This window comes from Hydractinia symbiolongicarpus, chromosome 15 (genome assembly GCF_029227915.1).
Source record: "Hydractinia symbiolongicarpus strain clone_291-10 chromosome 15, HSymV2.1, whole genome shotgun sequence".
Lineage (NCBI taxonomy): Eukaryota > Metazoa > Cnidaria > Hydrozoa > Anthoathecata > Hydractiniidae > Hydractinia > Hydractinia symbiolongicarpus.
Window position 1 is genome coordinate 3,101,769 of NC_079889.1, and position 19,250 is coordinate 3,121,018.

Consider the following 19,250-nt stretch of genomic DNA (forward strand, 5'->3'; position numbering starts at 1 on the left):
AAAAAGGATCATGGCTTAGTAAACCTACAAATCTTGATAGAAGTTTGTGTGTCAAAAAGACCGATTCGTGCCTCATTACACGCAGACATTTTAATGATATTTTCTTTTTGTTTTGACTTGATTAAAGTATTTAAATTCTAGACCTGCCACAATAGAAATATTCAATCAAATGCTATTGCGCAATTTTTCCTTCTTTTCTCCTTTTTTTTGGCTTACATAGTTTCTTACAAACAAAAAATTTTGTTCGCAGGAAAATCTACGTAGGCACTTACGAAACTTTACGGCAGTCAAGTTCCCGTAAGCTAAAGATGGTAGCTGCGACTCGTTACGAGCCACTTTTCAGTAATCTAATTTTTGTATGTAAGAAAATCTGCGTAAGCATTTACAAAACTTTACGACAGTCAAGCTCCTGTAAGTTAAAGATGGTAGCTGTGAGTCGTTACAGCCATCTTCCAGTAATTTAAATTTTGTTCGTAAAGAAAATCTAAATAAGCACTTACAAAACTTTACGACAGTCAAGCTCCTGTAAGTTAAAGATGGTAGCTGTGAGTCGTTACAGCCATCTTCCAGTAATTTAAATTTTGTTCGTAAAGAAAATTTACATAAGCACTTATGAAACTTTATTAAAGTCAAGTTCCCTAAGTTAAAGATCGTAGCTGCGAGTCGTTACAAGCCCAACCTCATTCTCATTTTGTCTTGTTGATGAAGTTGATTGGCTCCAGGGGTCACAAGACCCTGGGGACGAGGTTGGTTACGACAACGCAATAACTTAATGGCACTGTCTTATTAGAAAAGTATTGTGTAAACAGAGAAGCAATTATACGATATTGTACAACCAGACTGTTTGTAATGTTTACCCGATATATTGACTTTTGTAGACAAACTCATAAATATTTTAGCATGTTATGTGACGAATTAGTTGCTATACTAAAAGATATGGTTTCAAAGATAACTTTTCATAATTGCGATCGAACGTACCCAAATAAGACCTTGTTTTTCCAGGCACATTTTATTTATAGGACCCTAGCCTAGTCAACTAAACTGTCTTTGAGGACATCAAATTTAGTTTATCCTAAACGAAAGCTTAGACGCAAACAAGTCTCTAAAATTTAAATCCACATCATAGCAAACCCCGAATTATAATTAACTAATCAGCACAAAGTCGACGTGGCCCCATCTTACCCTCTTAAAAAATACAAGAATTAATTACATTTGTTCGGGTGAGGGGGGACATTTGCGCTCAAAACAAAGGATTCCCGATATTGACCACGTCAACAAACAACAATAGAATTAACCAATCAAAAAGCGCGATCGGAATTCTGACCGCAGAAAAATCATTTGAGACCCAGCGTAATTTTTCCCAGGCTATTCCGATTTTCTGGTGGCAAAATTATGCTGGTTCTCATGACTAATAGGACCCAAGAAGTTCTTAAATCTCGATTCAATAACACACGCTCGCACCTACCAAAATGAAATATATCAGGCATTTCAATTTTAAAAATTAGTGTTTCGCAAAACCAATATTTGCGCAGCTGCTTTGCGGCAAAATTGGATGTGACGAAAAATTCACGAATGAGACCATTTGTTGCTTTTCAAAATTGATGAAGAGAAACTTTAGAATCTTAAGATAGGAGAGAGGGGGCGAGGGTTAATTTTTATCTCCGAAAGTGCTGATGTTGCTTACGACATACCTTTTAAGTTTAATAATCTTTTGTTTGCTGAAACGTGGGATTGTATTTCTTCGTTGCCTTAGGCTATAAGAACATCTGAGCATACAAAAATTTTACTATTGTTGTTGATGTTAGAAAAGGTTTTTTTATTCCCTATCCTTACGAAAATTCATACAGAATAAAGGTTTACTAATCATTGTTTTCTCTTCAAATTAATGAGAGTTAAAAAAGAATCTTGTGTGTTTTTTGCGACGTTTGTTTTTCGAAAGTTTAAATGCCCACAACAACAGCCACCATGTTTGTTTATCTTTTACATCGGCGTGTTTGTATACATTTGTTTATTTATAAATTTGATGTTAAAATGAAATCGGCTCAGAGATGAATTTGGTAAGTGGATTGAGTAATAAGAAGTACGGATTGAAATAAAATTAGTTAAAAGTTGAGAATATATTATTTTATGAAACTTGTAGCCTAAAGGTATGATTTTTTTTATTTTACTCTTTTTTATCTCTTTTTTCATTAATAATAACATTTTTTGCCTTATGACATACCAAGCCATTGCAAAATTCATGCTTACCGCAGTTTCCTTATTCAACAAAAGAATAACAACAAAAAAACACTTCAAATCTAATCGTATAAATCATATTCGTTCCCAGCGCTTTTTAAACCCCAAGGTTTTGAAAAATGGCGCGTAAATCTGACAATTTTTTTTCATAACCATTTATCGCAACCTCCTTCCCAGCGCCTGTTGCCTTTTTGTATCGGGAAGACGAGATATTGCCGTCCCGATGTCAGAAAAAATACAAATTGTCCTGGGGCAAGATTGCATTTATCATTTATATCAAAGTCAAATATTAAGTTTTTTGGTTAAACGAACTTTTTCTATATTTACAGCTTAATACAAGACGAGGAATGATGGCGACATTTTTTCTGTTCCTGTTCTTCATCGTACCGTTCTTAACACAAGCCGATGGTACGTACAGTATACTTCAATTATAATGGATCCCTTCCGACCCTAGATCTCCGCAAGTTAACGCCCAAATTCTCACTTTAACCCTTAAATTCTAAAGTACGCCTATTGGTGTCGCAACAAGGACGAAGTACCGACATGCTATCTACTAAGCAAAGACTAAGGATCACTCAACTTTGAGATATCAGAAGTCCGTATATAAGAAAAATGGATTATATTTGGCAGTGACCAACGTTGTCAACAAGAACCAAATAGATTTTTTTCAAAAAAACATGCTTCGCAATATGAGTGCTAGGTAGAAAGGGCCTCTTACCAGGGTGGCACAGTCTGTGTAGAATCCAGTCGGGGTGTTTCGGAGTTGCCCTGACAAGACTGCTAGTGGTACCTTGGATGTTTACCTGCCCAGTGGACATAGTTTACTATAAAAAATTTGCCGATGAGCTGATGTGGTAAGAGAGTTAATGCGAAGGATAGATAAGACCAATGGTAATTGCTATGCTATTTGGCTGTGAAAAATTAAATTTTTTACCCATTTTGCCTAAGTTGGGACAAACATTTTGACTTCCATTTTTAACATTCTTTTTTTGGTTCCCATGCCAAATTTCGTTAGAATCGAGGCAGTTTAAGTATTTGGACATTTTTTAGCCTAAAAGAGTATGAAGGTAAAAAAATGCTACTAAAATTGAGTGAATAATTGATCTCTATGTAGCAGACATCTGTCAATATACTTTATAGTCCTATGCATTTTTATCTCTTCTTGTTGAAATTTTTGGGTAAGAAAATAATTATTAAAAGTAAAGAGATGAAGTGGTAAAACTTCAATGTAATCATCAAAGCCTCCCATTGAGCGACGTTAAGCATACTGTATTTTTTAGTACCAATATTTGTCTCAAATGATCTCACACTTCACACTCACAAAAATATTATCATCAACATTTTCTGACTTGATGTGTTTCCACTGTTACATTAAAAAACTGTAGGGAAGCTTGAAGAAACATTAAAATTATATTTTTTGACGAGTTCAATCTATAAGTCAAGTTATTGTTATTTTTTGTTAATAAAACCTTTGTGAGTAAACTACGATTTTTTCAACTACTTAATTTTTTTGTTTACGCACTGATTATATTCGACCAAATATTTACGAAAATATAGCAATAATGGAGATCAATATCCTTGCTGAAATAATATTTGAATTGCCTGAGGCTTTTAAGTAAGAATATTTATTTAGAAGTTTCGATTCTTCAAAGGAAAACGTTTAAATGCCTTTTTGAGTACTCATGAAGGTATAAACCTCTATGAGAGTACCGAGAGTATCTTGATCCCTCGTTTTCTTTTTTAAAAGAGCTTTTTCCATCTGTTTTCACTCCGTTGATTCAACCATGTAACAAGCCACAAAAAATACTGCGTTACAGTAACGTAAATTATAAAATTAAGAAACTGCCATCTTTTTCCCCAGTTTTTCTTTGCCCCTGAGGTGTATCACAGAGCGGCAATCCAAAAAGTAAAAAGCACCGGTAACGAAGTTAAGAACTATTTGCATCCACTATGACTCTGAAATATGATTTTTTTTTACTCTATCTCTATATCAGTAATATCGGTTTTTGTCTGTCCTTGCACAAAATGCTACCACAGTGGTGATAGTTGTCTTTGCGTAACTTTATAGCTGTGCTACAGGCACACAAAATGCGATATATGCAGGACGGGCGGACCCGTGGATGTATCCACAGGCTACCGAGTAGTTTTTATTATTACATGCTACAATGATACTACGATGTAGTGGTAGCGCATTCGAATTGCAATCATAAGTGCCATCTACTGATCACTAACCGCCTTGTAAGGCAGGCAAGCAAGTTGGAGTAATGCTATACGTATCTCTGTCGGTAATGTAACACAGTTACAGTCGCAGTGTAGGAAGGGCAAGCCATTAGGATGGAATTCCTAAGGACGTTAAAAATTATTTACTAGAAAAACCCATTGTTTTGTGTGTATGGAAAGTCTTGTATGCAAATTTATTTTTATGCTTGCACAGATTCTGTTTCACTATTATGGTAGCACTGAGAAATGTACGAATTTTGTATTTTGTATTTTAGCTGCGCACGCAACTTGAGCTAAACCTAACAGGATAGACATTTTTCTATTGTCCTAAGTTAAACACAACCCCAAGTTGCAGTTTTCTAATTTCTAACAAAACAACAGATTTTGCTCGCACATAGAAAGTAGTCAGAAAGAAAAAAGATTTGCAGAGAGATTTAATTTGTGATAAAACTGAAAACATGGGAATCACGGTAAATTACGCTGGTTTATTTAAGGTCTATAAATTAAGGGGCAGGGGGTGGATTCCACCCCTTTTTTTTACAACATTTGATAGGCGTATCTAGAACGATTTTAACATTATGTTTTTAGTAGCTAAATTAAAGTTAAAAGGCTAAAAATTGCTCAAAATTCGTTTTTTCGAATTTTCGGACAAAATTCTTAAAAATCGGAAAAACTAGGTTAATCACGTGTTTAATCTTTAAACAGTGACTCATTTTAATATTTAATATTTAGGGTTAAAAACACAAATTCCTATCGTGGATAATATATAATAATATAACGTGTACATAAATGATACAACTTTCTCTCTTGCTTTCTTTATTTTATTTTATCCTTTTTATTCTTTTTGGTTCACTTGTTTATTTTTTATTTATTGATATAGTCAAGCTTCAGACGACAACTCGGTGTTTGGGCGGAATTGCTGATTTACAATGCGCCGCGTCTAAAGTGATCAATATTACCAATGCCGTGTACGGACGTACAAGTAAACACGCCGTGTGCAAGGACGATAGCGCAAGGACGCATAGTCTATGTTTTTCAAATGAAAAACAAAAAGATATAAGAAGAATGTGCAACCTGAAGAATGCGTGTAAAATTGACGTGACGCGAAACTTTTTTGGTGATGCTTGTGCTGATAAAGGAGGCGAATATTTGAATGTAACGTATCGGTGTTATTTTGCGAATAAAGAAAGTAAGTTAGACATTTTTTTAATGGGTTGGCGAGGCTTACAAAAATAACTATGGCCAAATCAGAAGTCATAAATAATGCAGAATGTATGTGGTACACATTCTACATCAACAGGGCATCTTATATCTTTCTTGACAACGGGTCGGCGAACCCGATGTCATAAAAGATACAAGATTCCCCAGCGACCAGATTAAATATTATAGCATGCCACGTAAAAAGAAAAAAAACATGATAACACAACAGATCACTTCCACGAATTTTTGTATCAAGGCTGAAACGACGGAATGCATGTTTGTCGTTGAGAGGCAAAATGAAGATGTAACAACCTTTATATGCGAATTTTAAACTAGAAACAATATTGGGCGCATTATTGAGGGAAGAAAGATTGGTAAATTAAATTATCTTGTTTCTTAGGTACCAGTGCAGGCCGTGTTGCTATTATGCCCAATCTGATCGACCCTTTTGCTCGCACAGATAAAAAAGACGTCCCTCGCAACCAATATCTAACGAGAATTGCAGTAAATCATTCAGTCCCAATTCGATTTCCGCTAACATTCGTCATTGACAAAGTTAAAACCTTGAAAGTTAGCTCACTGGATTCAAAAGAAATACAAACCAAAGCTTTACAGGATTTAATAGCAGATAAGACCGTTGATGTGAAAAATGGAGATGGTAGCTGTAATGTGGCTCAAGGAGGTTCATTATCAAAGATGTCATATTTCTGTGTGTATTCTAGAGCAGGGTACATCTTTGCTAATGGCGGTGGCTTATCCCGTTTGAAAGAATCAATTTCACGTTATCAAATTGACGTATTTGTCAAAGATTACGTCAACTCATATTCTTCAAAAACTTCAATAGTGGTGCATGTTTCATCTCAATGTTTCCCTGTTAATTACCTATATCAAAAACTAAAGCGTCATTGTCCTACTAAGATGAGATCTAAATCGCATACATCAAACAATGAAAAATGGCCTATATCCAGTTACAAAGTAGCAATAGATAACGGTGTTGTGATAGGAAAAATACAACTGGATACTAATTTAACAAGTCTATTGCTTGAGGGCAACTGCTCCGTCATTCTGAGAGCCAATGGGGAAGAGTACAAGCAGATGTTTGAATACTTTCATACTGTCGATTTGGTGAAAGGAAGAAGAATGCTTTACTACCCGCGTGTTTATGGAAAATTTTTTTCCGTTTCATTCAGCAGAGAGATATATATTTCAAAAGCACAGAATATCTCAGTTAGCTTTTACAACCCTAGTGGAAAAGCTGTTGATTTTTATGGCAAAGGATCAGTTATTGTTGTAGGGTTTCCGAAGCCTACAACTTGTCCAAGCAATGCATGCATGGATTATTTTAAATCGTGGAGGAAGAGTTATGAAGCAGTTGTGAAGGCAGCAGTAATGCATTGCGTGGAAGACGTCAAAATGTTTAAGGTGTTTCTCTCAACTTGTCAGAGTAAGTCAGATTTTTTAAACTTTCTTATTTTCTACGCAATTTTTGGGTAATATTCGGCAACTTTTTTTAACTACTAAACGAGTGAAACAACACGTAGAAAAAGTATAATACCTGTTCATTTTTTCAAACACATTCGTGGGACTAAAGTTACCCAACGAAAATGTTCGACAAATAACTTCGTTTAAAAATCTTGTTTCACGGATTAAGTATTAGCGTGGTTACTTAAAAACTATAGCCTAGATTTGTTTTAGTCTACGGTGCTTTAATGTCTACATGGAAAATTGTCGGACTTAACCATGTGGTGCGTCCTTCTATGTCACTAAAACCCGCCCGACCCTCACTTTTACTATTGTGTTATCGGCCCTAATGTTTTATTCACGTTGGTAATTTTAAAAAACAAATATGATTATTTTAAAAAAAGTGCAACAAGTTGAATATAAAAAAATGGACTGAAAATGACTAAAGGTTGGGGGAACCATAGGATTAGATAAGTATGGAAAATTTTAATATCATGCACTCCTTAACCCTATTCGGTCCGGGGTTTTTCAAACATATTATGACCGGTAGCGGCGGAATCCGCCCCCCTCCCTCAATAACTTTTCATAGGATTGTTCAAATTGGATCAAACTTGGCACACTTATAGTACGTCATAAAAGGAACAAAAAGACAGCAGAATATTTTTGCTTGCGTCAGCACATTTTCTGTGACGTCATCAGAAGCCTAAAATTTGTTAAAAATACCGCTATCTGCTTAAAATTTAATTGCTTTTGTTCCAGAGCGAATTTTTGCATCGTGTTTGAAGTTTCTAAAAGATAAATAAAAGTTATTTAACATATTTTTCTGTTTTTACATGGATCGCATAAAAAATTGGCCAAAATTGCCCGAAAATCCGTTTTTTCCGATTTTTGAGTAAAATCTGACAAAATCGTGAAATCGGTTAATTACTTGTCCAAATTATGGGAAATGATTCTTCTTAACAAAAAAGTTGTGTTGTAAGTTTTAAGTTCTAAGGATAATCCTAACTGGAGTTATTAAATTTTCCCCATTTTAAAGATTTCATAGAAATTTTTAGAGGTAGTTTCGAGTAATGGTCAATATTATGGCCTCTGAAGGGTATGGGACCTAAAAATTTGGCATGCAGGTGTCTAATAGATAAATATTGAAACTCAGTAAGTTTTATAGCCATATAACATAGCAACAAAGACTTTTTTAAAAAACCGTTAAGGTGGCGGAAACCGCCCCCCCCCCCCGGACCGAATAGGGTTAATGCAGTACCAACCCTAGGCAATGTTTTTCTAACACAGTTTCTTAACAGATTTTTGTCTATTTTATTAACTCAAGTTTTAAACTCTTAAAATGGTAACATAACAATTCGAAGAAATTCAATTACAATGCAAACGTAAATAAATATTGAATGTAAATCAAATTGCCTATAGGCAACAAGCTTGATTTGTTTGTTAATATGCAATCACCTTACCAAGCAGCAAGTTCAATTCGATGTATCTTACCTTACAGACACACCACACATCAATGTAAAAGAAGAAATCTATTTCGGTAAAGAAATATCTCTTAGATGCGATGGAATAAGAACGAATCAATATCAACAAATTCGCTGGTACAAAGATAATAAAATACTGACCAGTAAAGATAATTCGCAGATCTTGAAGATATCTGGTCAGGATTTTATACAACAAGGCTTTTATTATTGTGAAATTGTCTATACAGATGTCACCGTGAAATCGAATGTTGTGTTGGTCAAATTCAAAGGTGATTTGATTTTTTGTCCTTCCTTTTTTCAAGTTGGGAAGTCTTTTTGTCGACACTGTACAAAGTTTCTAATTTCGACGCAGCATAAAAACGAACTTGAACGCAAGGAATATAACAGGTTTTATAGACCCTTTAGGGCTTTTTTTAACTTTGGTATCTTTATTCGAATTTAAAACCATTTAAAAGAGCACAAGAAAGGAGAAAAACATAAGAGGTCAACCAACCTCAAGTCAATACATATCAAAAATTATGACAATTTGAAGTTACAATAAAGGACGTATATTCTGAATTCGTTGGTAATTTTGAAGCAAAATGCATCAGTTTCATCACCAAAATGAGCATTCTTTAATAGTAGGAAATTTAAAACAAAACAAATTCTTTTCAGATGCCGTCAAGTCAACTTTATATTTCGACATTTTAAAAAAACAATATGACGATATGGTGGCACGTGACGGTAAACTGAACGTGGAGGTTACGTTGAAAGCAAAGGTGACACAATTTTTCTATTTCGATATTTTTTATTCTTCCTGCAAGGCAAGTATTTTACCTTTCGTTATGTTGAAATCTTTACCACTGTTCTGCTAACATAAATGTATAATTAACTAGTCGATAACCCGTCGAAAAATTCACAGGTTCGCCAGTTCTTTTTAATTCTACGATAATTTGCACATCTTAACAAAGTGGATAAAAATATGTCGCATTTGCACTTTGATGTACCCGTATCACGACCTTTTTCTTGCTCACAGACTCTTGCTAACATTTGTGTTTATCAAGCCTTTCTCATTTCTCCCAATCTAAATCTTTCCACCTAAAATTCGCATTTTCATTGATTTTGTATCTAGATTCACAATTTGATATCCCATGATGCATCGACTTTTACCTCTGTTTCTATGCCAACCATTACAGAAGGGTAAGAAAATGAATCACGCGATCCATCATCTCAACATGTGAAGATTTAATTCTCTATCTTCTAAATTTTAATTTGATTTTCTTAGATTCGGTGCCTGGTTGAAAGTGCAAATTATTGCATATAGTCAACTAAAACCAAACGAGACACCTGTAAATTATTACGAATCTCTTGGAATTACTAATGAGTATAAGAAATTGAAACCATTTAAAGTGAGGGAATCCTCTTTACTGATACTTGATAGAGGTAAGTACTAAAAGTGATATTCGGTGCAGAGGGGTGTGGGGCTAAGGGTTATACCATTAATTACTTATTTCTAATAAAATGTAGATAACAATATTTCCTCGATTTCTCAAAAACACAAAAAACAATCCTTCGCACATATTATATTGAGTGTTCTTATTGAGTCAACATCAAGTTTGAGGCGCAACGTTTTCAAAATGTCCTTCTTGATTAAAATAAATATTTGCCATCGCCGAGGCAATACATTTTATTACCCTTTAATTAACTTTATTCCCTACGGCATTGCATACTGCGTTCACTTTTGTTAGAAACGTGTAAATGGTTCCTAAAACTAGGCGTGAACACACGGCTGTAATTCTGCAAGTTCGTGCGATTTACACGAGGTTAAAAAACTTTTGGACTTTTTTGTAAATATAAAAATATATGCTTCGTTAGTTAGAGCCTTTAAAAATGAACTCCATCATCATTGGCCTAATTATTTAAATTTACCCTTTATTTTAGACATGTGTCTTTCTGGAATTACTGGGACATCCTCCAGTTACGGAGAATTTCGTTGGAACTATACCATATCCAACTCATCGGCTGCAACTCCCTGCACCTTCGGTAGTCAGACAGCATCACGGAAATGTGTAGGAAATTTCACTGTTGGCGCATTCTGGTTGGAACCAAACGTAAAACAATGTGAATATGGTAATCCAGTTACCAAACAATTGGATGGTTTGCTGAAGGTAACTTCTTTGAAAAAAAGTACATTTATGCTTAATAGAACATAAAAGTGAACTAATTTATGACATAAAGAATCCAGAAAGAGAAAAGGCGCAAGGAGGAATATTTCAGCACTATCCTTCCCCTTATAAGCAATTGGTTTTGTCTAATAATTTTGGCTTCAGATTTTGAAACATCTCTGCATTTTTGTTTATAAAAACATTATGCTTGTGAATGTTGTAAAAAAGTATTTAATAACTTAAGGTGGATGATAAACAGATTTTCAATTCGGTATAATAGAATATCGAAGCTGGACTAAATAATTTTTGATATCTGATTTCAGCCCAAGGTGGATAAGCAATGAAATAATAAAACTAATTTTAATTGTATGACAAAGCTTATATAGCACTTCCCTTCTCCATGCTCTTAAATGCCTTAATATTTTTTTAATTTAACAACCATTCACGTATTTTTAATTACCAACTTGTTTATCTTCCCGAAATGTTCGTCTTAATTTTTAGAATCTTTCATCAACTTCGGTGAAACAAGCTAGTGTCCAAATGAAACAAATCACAAATGCAACATCTACTTTGACCGCAGAAGATACTGTAATAATAAAAGACATTATTACAAATATCGTTGACAGCTCAACAGATATAACAAACAAGGTATAACTCTCGTTCAAAACTATAGGCTAATCTGTAGTGAGAAACGTTTTGACATGGTCGGTTCATTTTCCACTAATTCATTTTTTGTTTTGTTTTCATCGTTTTCCTAAAAATCTTGCAAAAATTGAGAAAGCGGCAAAATTATTGGTATTTATCAGTATGGTTAATTTCTAATATCGCTTTCGATCATACAGGTTGCTGAAAATTTGATTGACGTCACCAGTAATTTAATGGAGGTAAACCAATCGTGCTTAACGTCTGCACAATATCAGAACCACGCGCTCAAAAGGTAGCTATGTATAACCTTGTCTTTGCAATTTTGAAGAAGTAAAATTGTTACCCGTTTTCATGTTACCACGAAAAATGGGATTTTCTCCCACCATATTTAACATCCCAACGAAATAAATAAAAAATATGCCAGAGGAACTATCTAAAGTAAAATAAATTATAAAGCAGACAGGGCTGAATAAAAGGCGATTCATAGTAGTCTTTTTTGGTATTCTATGAATAGCAATGAAGAGGTCTAAAAGTATGCAATAAACTTTTTTAATTCTAGCATTCTTCTGGATGTCGAACAAATTGCTACAAAGCTACATAAGAACTCCTCAAAAACTGACCAACCAGTGCAAGTCGCATCTCACCATATTGGAATAGCCTCGTTTCAACCAAAGCACGACAGCGGAGGAGTTATGACAATTCGAGCTCAATCAGAATCTATCCCATCCCGACCATTTCTGTACAATGATGAAAAAAGCAACGATGCCGTATTCAAGATAAACATTCCGAAATCATTGATGACTGATCACGAAAAGAATAAATCAATAAATTTCGTGTTTTACGCTAAAGACACGTTATTTCCCATTATACAAAGCGACAGAACTGGAATTAGAACAAATAAGTTTAAAAAGGTCGTTCAAGGTAATTTTAAGTATTTCATTGCCACACGTTTAGACTTGGGGTATATAGTTTTCCAACTAAAACAAAATGCATTGACTGCAGTGCACTTTAATAGTTCTTTCTTAAATCACAATAGGGTTAGAAACGCCACCAATATTTGGAAGGAGGGACATCTGCTAAAATATGTTATCCTATATAAACAATATAAATATCTTTTCAAAAGCCTTTTCTCTGCCTCTGCGCAATTTTATAGCTGTGCTACAAACAAACGAAATGAGATATATTTAGAAAGGGCTAACACGTGATTTATCCACGAACTACCAACTTGTCTTTTATAATAATCCCTGTATTTTATCTCTGCTCCTGACAGACTTTGTGCTAACGGCACGAAATACCAAGGAAATTACAAATGCGATATATTCTCAGATTCGATACTCTCCAATCGTCTACCGTGTACAATAATATTAAAGATTTGCAGAATATCCCTATCAGTTTTTCTACGGGACAAAACATCTAATATTTGTCAATATATTTGCTTCAGGAAAGATATTTTCAATGAGTATTGGAGGAAAACATCATATCAATTTAACGGAAGATATCATTTACACAATGAAAACTTCAACGATTTCTAAAGATCGACTTAAGTGTGTGTACTGGGACTACAATGCTAATGGTAGGTGGCAGATAGATATTATAAAGCCATGAAGCCGATGAATGTAGTCCAGTCGTTCGAGGTCGACAGCGATAGTTTGCAAAAGCAGTAAATGAAATCGCTTTCACTTGAGCGGAAACTTCCCAAAATCTCGATCTACCTTAATTTTTTATTTTATATCATTGATCAAGTTATCGTGGTAACTTGCTACTCGCTATGTCTAATGTAATTTTTGCACATGCAAACTTTCTCCTCTACGGCTTTTAATGAGCCCCACTTAACTCTTTACTAATTCTTCCTAAAAGTCTCTCCCTGGTCTTTTTTTTACCCAACCTCTCTCTATTCCTCCCAGTTATTTTGTAGCAGTTAGTGCACGACGCTTGCTAATGCAATATCTAATAAAAGCTGTATAACCAATGATAATTTTCAATGGACTAAACGATTTTATGGCATTTATCAACGATTTCTTTCTTTGCAAATTACAAACACAAAAGCACAGTTCCTAAGGTTTTTTAGAGAAAGTACATCGACTGATATTTTTATAAACACGTATAAAAAATAAAATCCACAATTAGCCAGATTGTTGATAATACTGCTCTTTAAATGCTTTAGGCGAACTAGGTGGCTGGTCAGCTGATGGATGCAGGCAACTCCATTCAGGTGAAAACTGGACAAAATGTAGTTGCAACCACTTGACACATTTTGCTGTCCTGTTTGATCTGGATGTTAAATCTGTAAACCAATTGGACAAAGATCACGAGTTTGCTTTGACTGTGATCACTTACATTGGCTGCGCTTTGTCACTCACCGGAATATTTCTTACCTTATTAACACTGCTTATGTTTAGGTAAGTACGGCACATGAAATTTGCTGGTATTTCTTATGTGTTTATTTACATACTTTAGAATGTTCAGCTTGTTTTGAACCAACTGTGGACCACATCTTCCTATTTGGCAACAAAACTAGTAACGATACAATAGTACTGCAGCTAGGTGACATTCGCATAGAATAATACTACGGTATTATTCTGGTTAAGCGTGTCCTGATTATTTTCTGTACGAGTTGGAAAAATAACTATTTATTTCCCAGCACTATATTAAAACAACTACAATAATGAGATGGACATATCGCAAGGATTTTATGACTCTTCTTCCTTTAAAGGAAAGAAGTGTTTGCGGGAGAAACTTTTGCAGTTCAACTTTACCGCACACTTTTTGAATTTTCCTGGAAAAATAAATAATTAAAGAAGTGTAACAAGAACTTAATTAGCTGTTGTCTCTTTTTACCAGATTTGGACTTCTTAAACCAAATTCTAATTAATTAATAGCTTCCATATTTCGCCGTTACAGTGGAGAATCCCCCCTCCCTAAGAAGTAACACTGTAATAAATGACCATTCATATCTATCAGAAAAGCAGAAAATAAGAAGACAAAGCCTATATATATATTTTTTTTTTTTTCCTTTTTTAGATTTTTAAGACGAAATGCGCCATCAAAAGTCCTGATTGGAATGTGCATATCTCTTGGATGCCTCATGATTTCTTTTCTCATTTTTGTCAAACGCACTGAACACAGATGGTTGTGTATTGTTGGTTCAGCTAGTCTTCAATACTTTGTTTTGACCAGCTTTGGATGGATGTTTGTGGAAGCTGTCATGTTGTACCTAAAGGTGGTTAAAGTAGTTGGAGAGTACACGTCTAATTTTATATTGAAAGCATCTTTAGTGGCTTTCGGTACGATAAAGTTTATTACCTATTTTTTTAAATGCAATCGTCATACGCCAAATCCATTATTCCATTTTTCCATTTAACCTTTTTCTTCATATTCCATTTGTTTCGGGAGTTAGACATCTTCATGGAGGTGCACAGAAAGCAAGCTCCCGACAAATTCTTTTCTATTGTAATTAGATTTGGATTCTAAAATTGCAATGCTAAGTTGTGGCACTGGTGAGGGATTAAATTATCCTCTTGACCGCTTTGCACCCCTGAGTCATGTATATCCATGTTTTATTACTTTCTAATGCTTAGAATCTCAAGTATCCTAATATCTAGTTTTGTTACATCAATATTTCTAAACTAGTCGCTGGTCTCGTGGAAAACACGAGTTTGCCCGTCCTTTTTATACAGCATTGCGTGCGTATCGCTTATTGTGGTACCATTTTGCGTGACAGACAGGCAGACGTATACAGGAATTATGATATAGATTAATCGCTGTTTTCTGTTTGACACGATACTCGCATGACACACACGATATCCACATGATATCCACGACATATACGATATTCACAATTTTTATTTTAGGATTACCAGCCGTGATTGTTGCAGTTTGTATGGGCGTTCGTTTTGATGATTATAACAATAAGGAATTGTAAGTGAAAATCTGTCTATTCAACTCTTTTTCTGAATTTTCGAAATTTTTTGAGAAAAACTAAAGAAAAAACAAATTTCGCCATACAGAGAACAAACTTGATCCAAGGACCTGTTTTCTCTTTTGGTGTATTGAACGGTGAAACGAGATATGAAATATTTATTTTAATAAGCGCAGCTTCGGTGAGAAACAAAAAACCCTGGAAATAAGGTTGTTATCGAGCCATTCCTTTGCCCTTTAAGGGGTTTTCCTAGAAAAAAAACTATATCGCAGAGGATTGTCTTTTCTGAAGAACCTGATGAGGTTATCATAGTATGTGACGGTACGACAAAATTAAGTCAAAAATTTCATTGATTGGTTGCCATGGTTACCCGTTGCTAGGATAAGTACAGGCAAAATATGACATTTAGCTGCTCAACGCCTAACCAAATAACTGAATAACATGCGTTATTTCAAGCGCCTTTTTGGGCGCTTTTGTTCCGCATGGGTTACGTGTATGGATTGATTGAAGCGCATTTTTGCAAGGCTGACTCGTCTTTTAAAGAACTGATGTGGTATTTTTTGGACGACAGGAAAGCATAAACGGGGCGAAACAGGCAATATCTCGACAAAATAACTGAAAGACAAAACTTCGATTTGAAAATTGGTTTCATTTAAACACTAGGTGGCACTAATGCCTGTATCCACAAAAGAAATTGTAAAGCGTGGGTGCTTCGATCTTGAGAATTCTTGTTTCGCGTGGATTCCGAACTTAAACGGTAAAAAACTTGTTCAAAAATTATTATATGGACATTCTTGACTTGTGGATCAACAAAAGGTGTACGCCAGCACTATTTCGACCTGAAAAGCACCAAATACCTAAGACCTCAAGTCTTAAGTCTAATTGATGACGAGAAAACTAGATGACGAGTTCAGTTTGGTGGGTACACTGTTAATGCAGCTTTCTGAATGCTATTGCTACAATACGTTTTACATTTAGAACTGTAATTTATTGTCTTGAAAGGCTCGAAAGTGGCATCTAGCTATTGCAAGGAATTAAACATCGACGGAGGGGCAAAAAAGCTGTCTAAAAATGCGAAAATCTTTGCTATGGGCGTTGCTATGCACTTATATTTGCAGTTGGTTGGAAAAGGTGGCAGATTGCGCAATAAAAACCCAAATTTGTCATAAGCACTACTTGCCACAGTATTCTAAGATTCTTGAAATTTAGAATTTTTTTCTAGGGGAACCACCTTAATATCCGGTACTTAACAACGCTTTTACCCTTGAGCCTCGTTTTGTGCCAAATGGAGACCCCCCCAGAAAAAAAAAACTGAGGTGTAATTGTGTAATTAGGACATGTTGTTGCATATTTCAATGAACTTTCTACATTTATTTGAAAAACACGCAAACACGTCTAGTAATAAGCCAAACTGTTTAGTGTGGCACGCCCGTCTCCAATAAACGCCCCTTAAGATATTAAAAAATTTATTTAATGCACTGTCTAATAACGCCCGGCTCTAATAAGCGCCTCCTTTTCAGTCAAAAAAGAGCATGTGTTAGAGCTTTTTCTCGTTCAGGCAATTCAAAGAGAAATGAAGATTTTTTAAACTTTCTCTACTATATTTCAGATAAATAAAAGGATAAAACAGAAGAAAACATCATAATATTTCTTTTTTTGCTATTTCTTTGTCCATTTATTTGTGGTGACTTTGTCATGAAATTATAGATATGTCAAAAAATAATTATTTTTCAGTTTCTGATAAACGCCCAGTCTCTTTATAACGTCCTTTTTTCAATAAACGCCCCCTTAAAATTCTGCAAGGAATATAAACGCCCGGGGCATGAACAGTAGGTTTAACAAGGCATTACTTAGACATAAGATTATTTTCAATTGGAGGTATGGACACAGTTACTTGAAGTTCTTCTTAAAAGCCGTCTTCTCTTTTAAGGTGCATCGTTAGTGGAAATGCACTGAGGTATGGTTTGCTTCTTCCAACATGCTGCATCATTTTCTTCAACGCTATTGTTTTTATCCTTGTCGTCATATCGCTACAAAAAAACAACAAGGCTTCACAGAGGTTTTCACAATCTCCAGATTTTGCTACACAAGTTCGCATAGCTGTATCTTGTTGTACGCTACTCGGATTAACCTGGCTGTTTGGTGTATTAGCTATATCCGATGCACGCCTACCGTTTCAATATTTGTTCTGCATTTTTAACTCCCTCCAAGGGGCGTTTATATTTTACTTCAATATATTACGCCAAACCCGTGTGAAAGAAGCCTGGATGCAATTTTTATCTGGTCATGGACGTTCCTACGAACCAAGCACAACATCAAGCCATCTTAGAAAGACTACACAAAAGAGCAGCGAAGGAGAGCAGACTCCTCCCGCGTTGCAGTTATCTTATCGTCAAATTGGCGAGGGAAATAACGTTTTTAATAATAGTCTAACAAAATCGGAACTTTCTTTTTCATCATATATGGAGCGAAATGGGAAGCGATAAGGTCTGCATTGATTGAATCTTTCATATTTTTTATGGACTGTGAACTGTTCAGGCAGTGATAGTGGAAATCTCTCCTCGTGAAACTGAAGCAATAGCGAGTTGAAGATAGGAAAACATTAGAAAAAACACATATTTTCACGACATTATGATGTCATTAAAAGTATTACACAGAAATTGATACCTTTGTATATAGGTCTTGCTTTTCACCTTATTAACTTGCAGTAGGCGTGCTGGAAAACTTTGAGTCTTGCTCATGCTTTACTAAAGGTAATGAAAATCTGGAAAACACAAGAAATACTGTATGATTTTATAGCTACAATCTTAGTCAAAATATGTCGAGACAACACAGGTTATCCACCACAAGTATTTGCGTTGGTTATTTCTATATTAGATTCACACATTTTGAACTTGTCAATGTTCAAAGTTGACTTAGGACTTAGGTTATTTGGTAATTTCCAAATTCCTAAAGTTTGCTAATTGTTGCTTACGTCAGCAAGACATTTTCTCCGAATTTCGGAGTCTTTATGGATCCCGGCGTGGATTATTTCGGTGTGTGGGGGTGCTAAAAGATGTGACTAGCAGCTTTTCAACGCTGTCTGCCTGGCCTATTGACTGTTTGACCATATTTGAAAAAACTGCTTTTGTCTCAACATATTGGTCCAAGATTGTAACTTCTATTTAATGCAGAAAGAAATAATTTTGAATATTTTTTCTCAAAACACATAAAAAACGTAATGGCAAATAACAACCCCCGAAAACGAAAAAAAAAAACAAAAAAAAAACACTAGGCAATCTGAAAGCCAAAACATGTGAGAGTTTTTTGATAAATAATATGATATTTTAATTATAATGTGATGTCTATTTTTATTTCCAACTAATTCCGTTTTTGTTAAGAAAAAAATATAGTGAAGAGTATACCAAGGTTTTCACCTGATACATCGTATTTTGTCTGTATACTCATCACGCTCCAACGTTTAGATTTAGTGGAATGGGATCGATGTTTCTGAAAACTGAAAGCCAAGAAAGTGTTAGTAGAAAAGTTAGTTCTTATAAAACGAAACTATAGATTTCCAGTAGTAAATTAAACGCACTCGATCTGGGTGTGTCGTTCTAAACATTACATCGAAATTTGTTGCTAAATGGAACTAATTTAAAAGGAGAATATTTTTCGCAAATTACGAGTTTTTTTCGTCTGTTTCGTGAAATATAATGCTAGCGATACATTTTCAAATCCTCAATGTCTAAGAACGAAGCTCATTTTACTAATGTTAATTTTATCCATTATTACACTAAACAACTCCTGCCCCTTCTGATGTTTAACGTCGAAGCAAACACTCAAATTCCCTCTTCATCTAGCGTACACTACTGACCATTTCTTCCAAATTTTAACCCTGTTTGATCCAGGGGTAGGGGGGTCGAAAGTCGTTTTGGCCTTTATTTTAGTGGATATAAAGTAATG

The 19,250-nt window shown here is 34.9% G+C and overlaps 1 protein-coding gene across 2 annotated transcripts; it reads left to right on the forward strand.

Moving 5' to 3' along the window:
• The first annotated feature begins 1,631 nt into the window (after window positions 1-1,631).
• On the forward strand, window positions 1,632-18,706 carry LOC130629093 (uncharacterized). Of its 2 annotated transcripts, none has more exons than XM_057442196.1 (17): window positions 1,632-2,147; window positions 2,565-2,643; window positions 5,336-5,644; window positions 6,056-7,099; window positions 8,615-8,866; window positions 9,252-9,355; window positions 9,709-9,776; window positions 9,862-10,019; window positions 10,518-10,744; window positions 11,243-11,389; window positions 11,584-11,678; window positions 11,946-12,307; window positions 12,828-12,959; window positions 13,551-13,785; window positions 14,408-14,670; window positions 15,238-15,304; window positions 17,236-18,706. In XM_057442196.1, exons 2-17 carry the CDS (start codon window positions 2,583-2,585, stop codon window positions 17,789-17,791), a joined length of 4,080 nt encoding a protein of 1,359 aa, XP_057298179.1. In that variant the 5' UTR covers window positions 1,632-2,147; window positions 2,565-2,582; the 3' UTR covers window positions 17,792-18,706. The 2 variants fall into 2 exon arrangements, with proteins under 2 accessions (XP_057298179.1, XP_057298178.1); XM_057442195.1 differs by having other exon boundaries at window positions 1,632-2,057.
• Window positions 18,707-19,250: the final 544 nt, after the last annotated feature.

Excerpts from the sequence above, each read along its gene's own strand:
- LOC130629093 (XM_057442195.1), top strand. Across the intron at positions 11,390-11,583 it reads CAACAGATATAACAAACAAG|GTTGCTGAAAATTTGATTGA; the intron begins GTATAACTCTCG and ends TCGATCATACAG. Across the intron at positions 15,305-17,235 it reads GATTATAACAATAAGGAATT|GTGCATCGTTAGTGGAAATG; the intron begins GTAAGTGAAAAT and ends TTCTCTTTTAAG.